At 42.4% G+C, this 14,327-nt stretch overlaps 2 protein-coding genes and 1 long non-coding RNA gene across 11 annotated transcripts in view; 2 read left to right on the top strand and 1 right to left on the bottom strand.

Moving 5' to 3' along the window:
* SGSM1 (small G protein signaling modulator 1) overlaps positions 1–14,327 on the top strand; it is a 556,432-nt gene that overhangs the window by 215,291 nt on the left and 326,814 nt on the right. The gene's annotated exons all lie outside the window — the stretch shown is intronic.
* LHFPL7 (LHFPL tetraspan subfamily member 7) overlaps positions 1–14,327 on the bottom strand; it is a 49,730-nt gene that overhangs the window by 20,712 nt on the left and 14,691 nt on the right. For all 8 annotated transcript variants that reach the window (XR_011021937.1, XR_011021938.1, XM_068239118.1 and 5 more), the window contains exons 3-4: positions 13,049–13,295; positions 3,431–3,569 (exon numbers count right to left, since the gene is read on the bottom strand). Coding sequence is in view for 6 of the 8 variants with exons in the window: in XM_068239118.1 (XP_068095219.1) it covers positions 3,431–3,569; positions 13,049–13,258 (349 nt within the window). In the remaining 2 variants the exon portion in view is untranslated. The remainder of the gene's footprint in view (positions 1–3,430; positions 3,570–13,048; positions 13,296–14,327) is intronic.
* On the top strand, positions 3,187–13,325 carry LOC137520793 (uncharacterized). The gene is made up of 3 exons (XR_011021940.1): positions 3,187–3,490; positions 5,896–6,042; positions 13,061–13,325. It is a non-coding gene; the product is annotated as an uncharacterized lncRNA (long non-coding RNA).

Below are 14,327 nucleotides of genomic sequence, written 5' to 3'. Positions count from 1 at the left end.
TTTTACTGTTGGCAGGTGATGTAGCTGCTGCTTGCTGTTTTGGCAGTTGGAAACAGCTGTAAACAGCTATTTCCCACAATGTAACAAGGTTCACAGACAGGAAACTGAGGACCATGGTACTCCTGGCAGAGTTTATTGTGTGTGTGTGTGTGTGTGGGGGGGGGGGGGGGTTCACCACAATATTAGCCATACAGAGCCCCCTGATGATCCATTTGTGAAAAGGAATAGATTTCTCATGTATCAGCTACTGATTGGGATGAAGTTCAATTTTTGGTCACGGTTTCTCTTTAAAGGGAACCAGAGGCCCCAGAAAAACGATTCTATACATACCTGGGGCTTCCTCCAGCCCCATACGCACGGATCGCTCCCACGCTGCCATCCTCCGCTTCCTGGATCCGCCGGTACCGGGTCCCATCACTTCCGGCGGACGCGGCCAATTGTCCGCATGAGCAGGGGCTCCCTCCATACCCTTACGCGTGCGACTGCGCAGTATGCAGCCGCACGCGTAAAGGTATGCCGGGAGCCCCTGTGATGCGGACAATTGGCCGCGTGCTGCCGCCGACTGGCCGAAACTACGGGACCGGGAACTGGCTGATACAGGAAGCGGAGGACGGCGACGTGGGAGCGATCCGTGCGTATGGGGCTGGAGGAAGCCCCAGGTATGTATAGAATCTTTTTTCTGGGGCCTCTGGTTCCCTTTAAGGACTAACTGGACAGGATTTCCTGGAAAGCTTTTAAAACTTTGAATTTCTTTATCAGGCCTGATATAGAACTGGATCATAACCATATAAAGCAATTTCTTACCTGGACAAACATATATGATAATCTGTACACAGCAACTTGAAATGGTATACAATTGAAATGTGAAAAGGATGCCTGGTTGCGGGACTTACTAAACTGAATTACAGTATATCAAGTTTCATGTTGCTGTAAATTATATATACGTTTTTGCGTGTACAAAAAGACTGTATACCATTCTGATCCAGTACTGTATCAAGCCAGAACAGGGAACCTGTACTGAGTAAAATAAAGTAAACACATGATGTAACTTCAAATGAACATTACATAGTTACCTTGCCATCAGTTCCTCTCAGAAGCTCACTTTTTTCTGACAATAATCCCTTCCAGTTCTGACAACATTTTGTCAGAACTGAAATATATCAGTTGCTGTCAGTTATATATCAGTTGCTGTCAGTTATAGCTGAGAGGACAACTGAATGTGCAAGGAAATGTCCATGTTTCCCTATGGCTCAAGTGGGCGATGTTACAGTTTAACAGCTGCTGACCAGGAAGCTGTTACGGGGTAATGGCCAAAATGGAGGACGGAGAATTCCCTTGATCACAGTGGACAAACAGGACGCGGGAAAAGAGAAAGAGATTGAGGAGTAGACTACACGGGAGGTAAGTATGACTTGTGTATGTTTATTTTCACTTTTAATTTTCAGTTCAGGTTTTCTTTAAGCTTCTAAAGCTTACAAGAAAATGTTGTACTGATAATCATTAAAGGTATTACCTAAACCAGGGCCGGAGCTATCATAAGAAAAAAATGGGCAATTGCCCGAGGGCCTCAGAGCCTGTAGGGGCCCCCAAGATGTCCCTCCCCATCTTAACTGTTGCTCCCCAGGGACTCTGCAGAGTCTGTTAAGTTGGTAGGTGATTGGGGGAGGGTCAGCAGCCAGCTCAGGGGCCCAGGAGGGAAATTTGGCTGCAACAAAGGGTCTCTAATGATGCTTTTTGGTCGGGGATGTCTGTTGGGGGGCCCCCAGGCTAATTTTGCTCTAGGGAACTACCTACCCATACTGGGCACTATACTGGGGCACTACCTATCCATACTGGGACTATACTAGCTATACTGGTCATTATACTAGCTATACTGGGGCACTATACTAGCTACACTGGGGCACTATACTAGCTATACTGGGGTAACTATACTAGCCATACTGGGGCAACTAAACTCCCTATACTGGGGCAACTATGCTAGCTATGCAGCCACACCCCAGCCCCCCTCCCCCCCATAACCCACTGCGCACGACACTGTCCACTAGGTCGCGCAAACACCAGAGCCCCTTCCCCCCCAAAATCCCCCCCCGCCATTCCCCGGAGAAAAATTTGGTCAGAAAGTGGTCCCCGGGCCGGAAAAGGTTGGGGACCACTGTCCTAGAGTGCTTAAATGAGATCTCCGTCAAACATCATGTAGAGTTATCCTATAAGTTAAATGTTATAACCTTTAATTTTTAAATATATTTTTCATTTGCTTCTTCTGGCCTTATGTTGACTGTGTATTGTTTCACTTGTTTAACCAGACTTAGGACAGGTTCATACGGCTTGCTGCAGCCAATTTGGCAATGATTAGCAATTTCTTCTATTGAGTACCTAGTCACTCTGTTGTTTATGTACAGTAGATGTGACACTTGCCTCTAGAGCAATATTTAGAGTCAATTAACCACATTTTCATTAGAAAAATACATATATTCACACAGATCTGTACACCAGTCCTGAAACGGGGACAATTTAGGGAGAAAGAGGGACAGAGGGTTTTAGTTCCCAAAGATGGATGACTTCTCCAAAAGAGAGACATTTGGGAGCTATGCATACATGTTGCAGCCACATTTGACCTCTCCAGAGCTTTCTCTTCAACTATAATGGTCTCAAAGTACAGAACCTTAACCTACTGTTTCTTTATTAACTAAAGCCATTGCATATGGATATAATAGCACTCACAGAGCCTGAGTTACTAAAGCATCTCTATCGGCAGAGCTGGTTTTATGTAAAATTGGGCCTTTTACATTTTGACACTATAGAAAGAGTAAAGTGTCATTTAATGAGTAAACTTCTATTATTTTATAACATGACCCTAGTACAGACTGCAAACATTTTCCACCTAATAGCATGCAGCTAAGGTTTTATATGACTTATGTTATCCTCACTGAAGATCCACAGGGACCACCGGAGATGCTTTAGGAAATCAGGTCCATGGATTTTTTCATCTGATTGATTTTACCTCAATGTAAAACAGATCTGGGAGGAGAGGGGACATGACACTATAACATTAAGGCCGGTTCACATCTGCGTACGGATCCGCCGACCGTACGGATCCGCCATCAGGATCAGGTAAAAAGTGTCAGTTTTTACAGCCAGTGTGCTGTAAACTGTCAGTTTTCTATTTGCTCCTATGTAGCTGCAAAACATTTTGTTTCCATTCTGCTGAGTGAAATGGTCCGGAAAGTTGGGTTCTGCTGCATTTTTTTGTCCGTTCAGCGGATCGGACCACCGAACCGTACGGCCGGTTCTGTGGCAAACACAATTGTGAACCGGGCCTAACCCTATGGTTCAGAACCTTTTAATGTTTTGTTTATACTGGAAATTCAGGCTGATCTGTAGATAAAGGTTAGTTACGGTAGTTAGTTGCAGCACTTCACCCAGCGAGTACCTGCAGTAATCTGGGTATATCTGGCCGGAGTACACACTCTTCTCTGACATATTCCTCCAGGTATGACAGTCCATGACAAAACAAGTAACGCTCCAAAACTCATCAGCAGCCATCCGGCAAAGAGTATCACAGCTGCAATCTGTAAAATAGAAGGGGCTGAATCATTCTTCTGTCAAACGTTTAAAATACATCCAAGGCTTATACAATACCGTATATAATGGAGACAGCTATTTTGTGTAGAGTAGGACAGTGCATGCTATAATGGTGAGAATGTTTGAGCTCCCTGAATCCTGGTTGGCTGAGCTGCTAAATCTGGGGATATGAAGAACTGATAAAGTCACACTTCTGATGTGCCTTCCTAGCCGCCACCAACGTGCCTTCAGGTAAATGAGATGAGCAGGACGAAGGCTGATTAGTGGTCATTCTCAAAGGCATGGAGCCCTTTTATGACAGACACAGTGAGGAAATGTGACTTCCAGAAACATCACCTGAAGCACAGATTCCTTCAGATGAAATTTAGAGAACGGTTCAGCAATGCAATAGTATTATTCCATCTTGAAAGTATTTGTATGCTTACACCAAAGTATGCCTAAAATGCCCTAAAACTGGATTCTGGCCAAGGGCATAACCCCCCCCCCCCCTTCCTCAGGGGTCCGTAGCAAAGGTGGCCTGCTGCTCCGGTCAGCAAAAGCAGGGTTAAATGCAGAGAGGCAGCAGTGTAGCATTATACATGTCCTGCTTTCAGCAGCAGGACAGGTCTTCTTTGCTCCCCTCTTCAGTGTAGCTCCGCGCTGTGCAGCCAATCATCATGCGGCTCCCTTCACGTGACAGGTATTGCAAGCCGCATGGTGATTAGCTGCCAGGTGCCTGGCTACACAGAAGATAAACGAGGAGGACCTGCCACCACTCTGCAATTCACAATGCATTTGCACCCTGTCAACCAGGAGGCCAATTTGCCATGACTGCCTGCAATCATAAGTGTGACCTCAACAATACCTGCTCTGAAGGGCCGCCCTTCTACTGAAAGAAAGGAGAATAAGCAATTAGGACAGCCTACAAGTCTAGGCTCGGGTTGCCCCCTATAGTTACGCCTTAGATCTGATAATTTGCCAACTAGCATTAGCAATTTTATCCTTATTTTATAACACAGAAATTTACCCTCCAGTATGTACAAGTTCTTACTCTGAGCTTATGCTGATAGCAAACTATCAGAGCTGGGACAAGGTCCTCCAGCACCCAAGGCTGAGACACCAAAGTGCGCCCCTCCATCCCTCCACGCCAGCCGTCACACACTGATAGATCTTAGACTAAGAGGCCCCTCAGGGCCCCCAGCACCTTAATATCTAGTTATCTGGCTTGTAGTCACTTACATCTATCTCCTTTTCTTATTTATTTCTGCTTCAAACACAATTAGGAATGACAGCTGAATGAATTGTGCCCCCCCTCCTACACTGCGCCCTGAGGCTGGAGCCTCTCCAGCCTATGCCTCGGCCCGGCCCTGCAAACTATCTGCAATGTGTGCTGATCCCTAAGTGAAAATTAAAAAAAAATATAATTTTTTTTGCCTTTCAATGCAAATTGTGTGATCCCTCTGCTTAATTTGTTTGTGCATACAGGTAGACTCGAAAAAATAGAATATCGTGCAAAAGTTCATTTATGTCAGTAATGATGATTACAGTTTATAAAAACTCCAAAATCAAAATCTCAAAACATTAGAATATTGTGAAAAGGTTCAATATTCTAGGCTCAAAGTGTCAGAATCTAATCAGTTTAAAATAGTGTCTCCGTCTGGTTCAGAATTACTGACATAAATTAACTTTTGCATGATATTCTTATTTTTCGAGTTGCACCTGTAATCTCCAGTGAGGGGTAAGAGGCCTCATATAATTCCACACAGATTACGTAACCAAGATAGTCCCCAGCTGCATGTGTGCAAGGGATGCATGCAAAACGATAATTATTTAATTCTACTCACTAAAGAACTGCTGCTCGGTGAAATAAGTCCTAAAAGTGCCTGTGGAGGGTATACTCATCTAATTATACATGCTTTATTTGGAAGCACACAGAAATGGGAGGTAGGCTGGAATAATTAGACCATGAATAGACAGATTATGTAATCAGATTAACACATCATAGTTTTCATCTGCACTTCTGCAGTGCTGAATCTAAAATTGGTGAAATGAAATATTCCACAATGTGTGATGGCTTTAGCCTGAATAAAGACAGGGCTTGGTAGTGTAAGGTCCTTCAGTAAGATACATGTCTACTTTCATCTGGCTGCCTATATTGTGAGATGGGTATTCCCTCCACAAGTACTTATAGGATTTTTTCACTGGGCTCCGGAAGTACAAATAAACATTTAATATTTTGCAAGCATACAGTAGCTGCAGTTGAGAAATATGTGTGTGATTGTTTTTCAGACATCAGTTATTTTTAAAACAATTCTCTACCAACCTTATCATCAGATTGCTCTTAAAGGGGAGTCACGAAATTGTACCAAGTTTGAAACAAAAACAAAAAAAGTGAAGAAGAAGCAAGCTTGAGATTTCCTATGGAACTTGAGAAGAATAAATCATACCAACCGGCAACCTAACAATGATGCTTCCAACCAAGTGAGCAACTATATACGGCTGGAGGTGCTGAAGGGTGGGGGGGGGGGGGGCATAAATTAGAAACAAAGGGGAGAAGAAGGCGGTGACTTTCCCCATCTTCTAGTCAACATAATTACCATAAACACAACTCAGTGACTTTATTTTCATGGATAGTTTTATACAATTATTTCACAACTTCTTAATTTTTGCTATGGGTTTAGTTTTGGAGTCATCCAGGAAAGTACTTATTCTCCATAAACAAATATAATTTGGGGGAGCTGCAAGGGCTGTGTAACACAGGGGTATAGGAAGCAGGTGCCTTTTGCCTAGTAGCACAGTGGAAAGCAAGTCTGGAGACAGTCCTGTTATTTAACAACTCCAGTGCTTATTTTGTGCTCTACAAGCTACACAGAAGCTATTTAATATTTACAGAAAAACAGATTACAAAATATTAACAAAAACCTGGCCAGAGGATGGGCTATTATCTAAATTTAATGTTGAGAACTTCTCTTTACAACTTACAAGCCTAGTACTTGTCCCAAACAAAAAAACAAACAAACAAAAAAGTACTTCAAATATAGCAGTCTTTGCCAGCACACACTTGAAATGACCTTTATTTGTCCGCCCAGCACAGAGCCTGCTCTCTCCCAAACTTTTATTTCCCACCTGATCACACAACTCAATCCTAGTTATACCTAAGTGTCATATTAATTACCTTACGACCGCTTAACGCCGAAAGGCGCCGCTAGGTGGCTCCCCCCAGGACCGCCTAACGCTGATCGGGCTCAAGTCCTGGACGATCGCCGCTAGCAGACTGTAAAACAAACATACGGCCGTTTGTTTATGTTCTACAGCGCTGTGATCTAATGCAGTGCTGTACTGGGGACAGCCCTGTGGCTCGGCTGTCCCCTGGAGACACTCCAATCGCGATTCCCTCTCAAAGGCTGATGCCTTGAGAGAGGATCGTGCTGATTGGCTGATGGGGAAAGGGGGGAGAGAATAAAATGAATTTAAGAATAGACTTTTTTTTAAAATTAAATTACAAATAAATTAATAAAAAACAACAGCTCTGCAGCAGTGATCAGAGCCCACCAACAGAAAGCTGTGTTGGTGGGCAGAAAAGGAGGGGGAATTCATTTGTGTGCTAAGTTGTTTGGCTCTGCAGCAAGCTATTAAAGCTGCAGAGCACTCAATTGTAAAAAATCGTCTGGTCACCGGGGGGGGGGGGGGGGGGGGGGGTGTTGGGGGGAGTTGGGAGAGCCTATGGTCCTTAAAGAGGAACTTCAGCCTGAAGAAACACACTGTCATATTAAGTTACATTAGTTATGTTGATTAAAATTGGTAGGTAATCTCTTACTCACCCACCCAGGCAAATGTTTGTTATTTCATGGGGACAGCCATCTTTTTGGTTGAAAGGAGGTGACAGGAGACACAGTTACAACTGTCCTGTGTCCTGATCACCCCTCTCAGTTACTAGGCAACGAGAACAACAACATCAGAAATCCCATCATGCTTTTGCACAGTATCAGGGGAAAAATGCCCGGGCATGTTTCTTTGATGGGGCGGAGCTTAGCTTCTGTGCAGCCAAAAAAAGAGGCTTGGATAAGAAAAACAAAGTTCTGATGGTGTGAAACTGTTAAAGCATTATTGCCACCATAAAAATCTAATTTAAACAGCAACTGGTCTGAGTGTATTAAGTGATAAAGGTTTGGCAGAAGAAGCCCCCAAGATTAGCATATGAGATTTTGGTACCCCCTAAAGAAAAGGGGGGGGGGTTAGGGCTTCCGGATATGAAACTTTATTGTAGAGCTTGTGTGATGGTAAGACTTTTCGATTGGACGTATGGAGGTGGAGGAAAGAGGTGGGTAGATATTGAAAAGGTATTGGTTGGATTGGATTTGGCAAAAGTTTTTTGGCTCCTTGGGAAATGTAAAGATCTACCAAGATGGACACCCGTATGGATTAGGAATATTCAAAGTTTGGGATGTTGTTAATAAAAAGGGGGATTGGTCTGCGGGAATTTCCTTGATGACTCCTTTGGGGGGATTCTCCTTTTTTTCCGCCATGGAAAGAAAGGGGTTTTTTTTGGATCATGGGGTGAGAGGGGAGGTGTAATCTTAAGAGATATTATGAATAATGGAGAAATTAAAATTTGATTCCGGTTGCGTGAGGAATATGATCAACTTCCATTTGATTTTTGGAGGCATACTCAATGAAAACACTTTTTTGGCGGAGAAGGGGAGAAATCTTTCCATTTGTACTAAACTATCATAATTTGAGAAATTATTTGTGAAGGAGGCTCCTCCCATGCATCTGATATCATTTTTATATAAAGAGTTGAATAAATTGAGGGAGGGAGAATTTCCTAAATATCTGAGTAGATGGGAGGAGGATGCTGGCATCTCTTTAGATGATGGGTTAAAAAGGAAAATATGTATTTTGGCCCATGCTACATCAGTTAGTTCTAGAATAAAGGAAATTAACTTTAAATTATTAACAAGATGGTATAGAACACTAGATAGGTTGGCTACAATGTTCCAGGGGGTGAGTGATAGATGTTGGAGGGGGCGTGGAGCAAAGGGGACTCTAATGCATTTAGTGTGGGAGTGCCCAGTAATATCTGATTTTTGGAAGGGTGTGTTGGATTGTATTGAGAAATTATGTGAAGATTGTGGCGATTGGGATCCAGTAAAGGTATTGCTGCATGGAACATCTATGTCTATTGGTAAATATAAGAGATCTTTTGTTCCCCAGCTCCTGATTGCGGCTAAAAGTTTTATCCCAGTTAAGTGGAGATGCCAGGGTTCTCCAACCCTTAAAGAATGGGTTGTAAGGGTTAATATGGTGAAGAGCATGGAGAATCAGATTGCTTTTCAGCAGGATAGATTAGAAGCATTTAATGTAAAATGCGGAAAATGGAGTGAATTTCAAGATACTAAGGAGTATGGAGATATGGTGGAGCTTCCTGCAATTAAACGGATATAATGTTTTACTTCTGTAAGTATTTTGGATGTTAAATGGTAGAGGGGATCTTTAAAGAAGAAAAGTCTAATAATGTTGGATTCTTTATGAGATAATTGATTTGAAGATTGGGGAGAGTAGAGGGGGGTTTCTTTGTGAGTTTTGTTTATTTTGTATTATGTAACTTTTTTAAAACTGGAGAAGAGAATATGATGATATGTTGTACTGGAATTGATATGAGAATTGGAAATATTCTTACTTTCAATAAATTATATGAAAAAATTAAGTGATAAAGATGCTAATCCTGCATTCAAAACTTGCAAAACTTGTTCTGCTGTTATGGTTTGGAGTTATCACATACTTAAGGAGCACTGGCCCTTTAGTAGTTAGTGCCAAACAGTAGAATGCTTGGGGTTCTTTTATCTATAATATATTCCTCCTCTTCCATTTATTTCCCTGCCTAGCCTATCTGAAACACGATCCCCTGCTCACTTGTGTTTAGAAGCAAGGCTGAGGTGACTCAGTGTTTTGGAGGAGAAAAGAAAAAAAGACAGTGCAGTTCCTAGTATACACCTCAGTGGGAGTGTCTGAAGACTCTGGGAGGAGGGCAGCTAATGAATACACAATGAGCAAGAGAAGGGAGGGGGGAAAGAAGAGTCAGGGAGGATATGATGTCAGTGTTAGCTTAGCAGAATGGCCACCGCCTACAATAGGATTTTCTGCTTTTCCTTTATAAAAATTCACAGGAATTATTACGTGGATAGCACAATACATCTGTTATGTAAGTAGAACTAGTATTTATCTACTTATATAAGTGTTTTTTTATTTCTAGGCTAGCATGGGTGTCGCTTGTTCTTTAAAGAAACACCAAGCCTTTTCAGTGCTGCTGAGTAGATTTTTAGTCTGGAGGGTCACTTTAAGTAGTTAAAGGGAATAGTTAGTGCTATTTGAGTTAATAAATGTCATTTGTAAAAGAAAGGTAGGTTTAACCAGTGTGTAAAAGTTAGGGTTACAAATTTCCCAACAAGCTCATGATGAATCAGTACTTCTAGGAGTGCTTAAGGGGGGCTAAAAAGGACCTCAAAGCCCTCTTACTATAATACTACGCAAAACTGTAGTTTGCCTTCTTAAAGTACTCCTGGTACATGGTCCTCATACTTTTAAAATGTTTTATTACTGGTGCTGTGTGACTAGCACACAGCACTTCCCCCCCCCCACCCCTCCAGTGCCCCTTGCGGCCCCGTTCAGACATAAAATATGTGCGGGAAGGAAGTGACAGTTCTTCTTCCCCTCTGCTCGTTTATAATTCATCCCCCTCCACCTACCACTATAGTTCCCTTTATGATTTACTGCACACAGCGTGCAGGAAGATGTGCTGTGAGCAGTCCTGTGGTATTTGAGGTTGGATATCCTTCCTACCTCAAATACCACTGGATCGCTCTCAGCGCATCTCCCCTGCGCATTGTGTGCAGTAAATCATATGGGGAACTATAGCGGCAGGTGGAGGGGGGTGAATTATAAACGAGCAGAGGGGAGGAAGAACTGTCACTTCCTCTCTACACATAATCAACGTTCTGCCTCAGTCGCAGATTATGCCTGAGCAGAACGGGGACTACAGAGGGCACAGGAGGGGGGAGGATGGTGCTTTGTGCTAGTCACAGCACCAGTAATTAAACAATATTAAAGTAGGAGGGGGGAGAGGAAACCAGGTCAGGAGTACTTTAACCACTTTACCCCCGCGCGTACGGATTTCTCCGCCCCTTTTTCCATCCTTTCACCCCCAGGGACGGAGAAATCCATACTCTGCGCACTCCCGCCGCTGTCCGCGCTCCCGCTCGTAAACACGCCGCCCGCCGCTAGTAAACACGCCGCCGCCCGCTCGCCCAGAGATCAACGAACGGGAAAATCCATTCCCGTTCGTTGATCTAAGCCCCGCAATGATCTGCTGCCGCTCGGCTGAGCAGCGCGATCATTGTGAAAAAATAACAAAGTCCCAGCCTCTTTCTACTTCCTGCAAGCGTCCGGTAGGACGCTTGCAGGTCGCATGAAACAAATTGGTAATGTTGCCATCTTGTGGCCAAATAGTAAAACTACACCCTAACCATTTTTTACACACAAATAAACTTGTTTTACACAAAAAATTAACTTCTTACCTCCCACACTCCCCAATTTTTTTTTTGTAATTAAAAAAAAAAAAAAAAAATTTACAATTTAAAAAAAATACATAAATAGTTACCTTAGGGACTGAACTTTTTAAATATTTATGTCAAGAGGGTATAACACTGTTACTTTATAAACTATGGGCTTGTAATTAGGGATGGACGCAAAACTGAAAAAAATGCACCTTTATTTACAACTAAAATATTGGCGGCAAACATTGTGATAGGGACATAATTTAAACGGTTTTATAACCGGGATAAATAGGCATATACATTTAATGAGTTTTAATTACAGTAGCATGCATTATTTAAAAACTATAAAGGCCGAAAACTGAAAAATAATAATTTTTTTCCCACATTTTTTCCTATTTTCCCATTAAAACACATTTAGAATAAAATTATTCTTGGCATAATGTCCCACCTAAAGAAAGCCTAATTGGTGGCGAAAAAAACAAGATATAGTTCATTTCATTGCGATAAGTAATGATAAAATTATAGACGAATGAATGGAAGGAGCGCTGAAAGGTGAAAATTGCTCTGGTGGTCAGCGGGTAAAACCCCTCAGTTGGGAAGTGGTTAAACCAGAAGGTATTTGCAATGATTCAGATTGGAGCAAACCTTTTCTGTCTCCCGCAATGCATCACTGCTGAATATGCAAATCATTTCTTGTTGTCCCTGTAAGCTAAACACACCTCCGGGACTGCAGGAATGTAATGATGTGTCAGCTTGTTAATTGTACAGAGCCACGATAACTCAACATGCATACAGATTGTCTCTGATTGGTTGATCCTCAATACTGCATGAGTTTTGGTTCACCATGAACTTGCTGGGCAAACTGTATCTCTGGGTGCTTCAGACCCCCCCCCCCCCCCCCCTTAAAAAACAAACAGACTAAAAAACGGTAGGTATTGTGAGATGAGTACACCCTACACAGGCATTTCCACATACACTTTTAGCACTTTTTCAATGAGAAGCAGTTATTTTGGTAGTAGAGATAACCATACTTTAATACTTTTGCATGCATTCTTTGCACACATAAAGGTGAGGACTGTGATGTGTTAACTTCACTATCTATGGTCCCATTATTTCCTGTTTGCCTCCCATTTCTGTGTGCTGGAAAATAGTAGTGGTGCAGGCACCCTTTCCACTCTAAGGAACAGGCGCACTCCCTTATAGCACACAGATGCCAGGGATGGAAGAGGATTGTTTTGGGTAGCAAAGGTCTTGTGCATGTATTTCATGAGTTGAGATCAACACGCCATCAAGTATCTTCACTGGCTATATAAAAAAAAGTGCATTAAATGCATTTAAGATTTTTTATGTTTTTTAATTGAGCACATATTGGATTTAATTGTATTTTTTAATCTATGCCCGGAAGTCTACCCCCTAGGCAGTCCAGGACACACCCCTTACACAGACACCACCAATGTGCTATTGTGTAAGCAGTCTGTGGCTCAGTCTCCATCCTCCATGTTTATGGAGAGCTGTCACATGGTCTGCTGTATCTACAGGGAATTAGCAATACTTTGGCATGTCTTATATGAGAAAACATAAGATCATATACAATACATAAGAATATAATTTGAGATTACTATTGGAGGTTTGTTGTGAGCTAAGGTAATACAAGCAATAATGTGTCTCATGCTAGGAGCCAACTAATTCTGAACATAGGTTCTTAATTATATATTGTGTTGCTGTTGTGGGTTAGGACTTTCATAGTTGTGTGAGTTCTAGGGTCTGCATTTCCAGGTTTAACCTACAAGTAGCATTACAAGTGAGAGCAGTAGCTTACAGTTTACTGAGTATAAATAATTAAACATGGAAGAGTCACAAACAAACAATAACTGAAGAATTTAAAATAGCCTGGACAGCATAATGTTAATAGAACTGGATGTGTTTCTGGTTACCTTCCAATACAGATCTGGGATTTCCTCCAAGGTCCTGAATACAATACAGGTCTGGTTGCATGGAGAACTAATTTGGCCACTGCACTGAATGAAGACTCCAAAAGACATGTCATTGTTTTTAAACCATGCTGAGGACATTAGACTGAATCCTAAGATGAGGGATAGAATGAAGGACAAGGCCACCCACAGGGATCCCATGCACGACACCATCAGGGAAGAAGATCAATACATCCAGCTGTGTTATTGCCTGCAAGACATAATTTACTTAATATATAAAGAGCCAATGTGAGATGTTCAAATGTCCAAAACTTACTGGGGAAAGGGGGGAACCTGTTACATTTTTTTGTTGTCTTTATTCCTGCTGTATAGATTTCCCATCATTTCCAAAGAGACATTACATCAAATTGTCTTTGATGTGATTCTCATTATGTGACCCCCATTATGTGATGACAGACACTGCTGGGGCCAAAGAGATGGGAACTAGGAGTAGGATGAAGGGAAAACACGTTGCTGGAGCGTGCAGAGGTGAGCTACTTCTTTACACCGATTGGCTCGCAAATCGAGGATAGGAACCTAATACTGGTGGGGCTATCTATCACTGAGGACCACCACTGGCTACATAATACTCAGAGAAAGGCCTGGTAACCTAATACTGGGGGCTTCTCTTGTTACTTTATACTCGGGGTCCCTCTGGCTATCAAATACCGGGGGAATTTTTTTCTACTTAATACTCAGACATCTCTGACTACTTATACTGTAGGGCCCACTTATAGTGTAGGTGTTATCACTGGCTTTCTACTACTGGGGGGAACCTCTGGCTACATAATGCTGGGAACACACTTGGCTACAAAATACTAAGGGGCACAATTTCCTACAAAATATCGAGGGCTACCTCTCACTACCTAATACTGGTGGGTACCTCTGGCTACTTAATACTTAGGACACCTTTAGCTATTTAATACTGGGTGGTACTCCTGGCTACCTATTACTGGGGGGTACACCTGGCTACCTATTACTATCTGACTACCTAATATTATTTGGTCACATATGGTCACCTATTATTTTTTGGGAGCTCATAGAACTACCTAATAGTGGTAATTGGGGAAAACATCTATCTACCTAATAGATCTAGGGGGAACACATGACTAAGTAATACTACTATGGAGGTGTTGCGCACATGACTTCCTAATACTGCTATCTGGGGACTAACCAGGTTACCTAGCACTGCTAACTGGTAGGCTGGGGCATATTTGGCTACCTAATACTGATCTCTAGGGGA

The sequence above is a fragment of the Hyperolius riggenbachi genome, chromosome 1 (genome assembly GCF_040937935.1).
Source record: "Hyperolius riggenbachi isolate aHypRig1 chromosome 1, aHypRig1.pri, whole genome shotgun sequence".
Taxonomy (NCBI): Eukaryota; Metazoa; Chordata; class Amphibia; order Anura; family Hyperoliidae; genus Hyperolius; species Hyperolius riggenbachi.
Note: the sequence above shows the minus strand (reverse complement) of the source record. Positions and strands in the feature narration are given on the sequence as shown.